This window comes from Dichomitus squalens, assembly GCF_000275845.1.
Source record: "Dichomitus squalens LYAD-421 SS1 unplaced genomic scaffold DICSQscaffold_279, whole genome shotgun sequence".
NCBI classification, from domain to species: Eukaryota; Fungi; Basidiomycota; class Agaricomycetes; order Polyporales; family Polyporaceae; genus Dichomitus; species Dichomitus squalens.
Genome location: NW_006767161.1, coordinates 1 through 1,401, shown reverse-complemented (window position 1 = coordinate 1,401; position 1,401 = coordinate 1). Strand labels below are relative to the sequence as shown.

Below are 1,401 nucleotides of genomic sequence, written 5' to 3'. Positions count from 1 at the left end.
TGGGGCTGTTGCCGTTGTGACTGGCTGCCGGTGAAACGTGTATCCGGTTGGACTACGATTATAGTCCCGCTACATCGTTCGTGTTCCTAGAGAGGATTCGACATACTCGCTTGCCCGCCAGAACTCGTTGCAGATCATATCTTGATTATTGGCAGCATAGGGGTGCGAAAGGATGCAGTATCAATTGACTTGCATATGGTGAATCTGCCATTGCTCTGAATGCGCGCCGAAGACTGCCACGCTCTTCCACTTGGCTTCAACACACGAAGTAGTGATGTCATACAGGGTTCTCCAACGATTCGACTATATACAATCAGTCACACCGTACCACGGGTTACATAAGTATGCATCGCTCCAGGGGCTACTATCACCTGCCGAAGATGCGAGGCACTAATACTAGGTCGAGACTCAGGAGGAAAGTGGAGGAGCAAGGATACATGCCCTGAGGAGAAGCTGAGATAGCTAGAGTCATGCGGTAGTCTGAGGCTGATAACATTTCGCCCACTCCGTCCCGTGGTAAGTGTTTGCGAAGTCGATGGTGAGTGCCTCACGCCCAATGAAGAAGAGCATCCCTCGCCATAACAGAGCATCGCGATACTCATCTGGCACCCATATCACCAGGTTATCATCCATATCTATTATCCACCCGTCCTGCGTTTTGAATGTCGGAGTAGTGGAAATCTCGGACCGATCTTCGGCCGAGCGTGTTGTCATAGCTTTGAAATTGATGAAGGAGGGATATTGAGCTTTCGAGGGATCTGGAAACAACATCTCTATGTTCAGCTTAGGGTTCAGAAAGAAGAATCTACCACTTGCCTGTAACAACGTTCGCATCCCAGACAACGATGGACCCCCTTGAACGTGATATGATACGGCTACCATCGGGCGAGGGCGTGAGGGAGTGTGTAAGAGGGCCAGCGCTTACTACCCCAAAAACGGAACTCTCGCTTCCTTATTCGGTTCTCGGACGCCGTCCGACAACCGCCTTACTCCTATCGTAGCCCAGACTCGCTTATTCATTCACCATCTCATTTTCTCTCTCTCTTTTCAGCTTACTTAATATTATCCTACACTAGTATAAATAACCCTGTACCTACTCGGGGAAAGCCCCAGCTGTTCGAGAATTCGAGACACTACTACTCATCTCGCGTCTCGACGCTCTCGTGTGTATCTCCGCTCTCACTCTCTCTCTCGCTTGACTATCGACACCCAATCGACAACGCGAGCTCGTAGAGCGCCGGATACCTCACATTTTTTTGAGTTATTTTTTTCTCTCTTTGTTCTCTTAGCTGACGCAACGGCTTGATCACCCGCTTGTTGTCAGACGAATTGCAGGCATTCGATATGTCGACTACTTCGAATGCATCAGGGATGGAGCGGACCTCAGACGAGGCGGCCGCC

At 50.1% G+C, this 1,401-nt stretch overlaps 1 protein-coding gene across 1 annotated transcript; it reads right to left on the bottom strand.

Annotated features, from left to right (window-relative positions):
• Positions 1–489: 489 nt before the first annotated feature.
• DICSQDRAFT_36645 (uncharacterized protein) lies at positions 490–648 on the bottom strand (the record flags this gene model as incomplete). Its single annotated transcript, XM_007371782.1, has 1 exon — positions 490–648. A coding segment is annotated over one exon (159 nt), but the record flags the coding sequence as incomplete, so codon positions are not given.
• Positions 649–1,401: the final 753 nt, after the last annotated feature.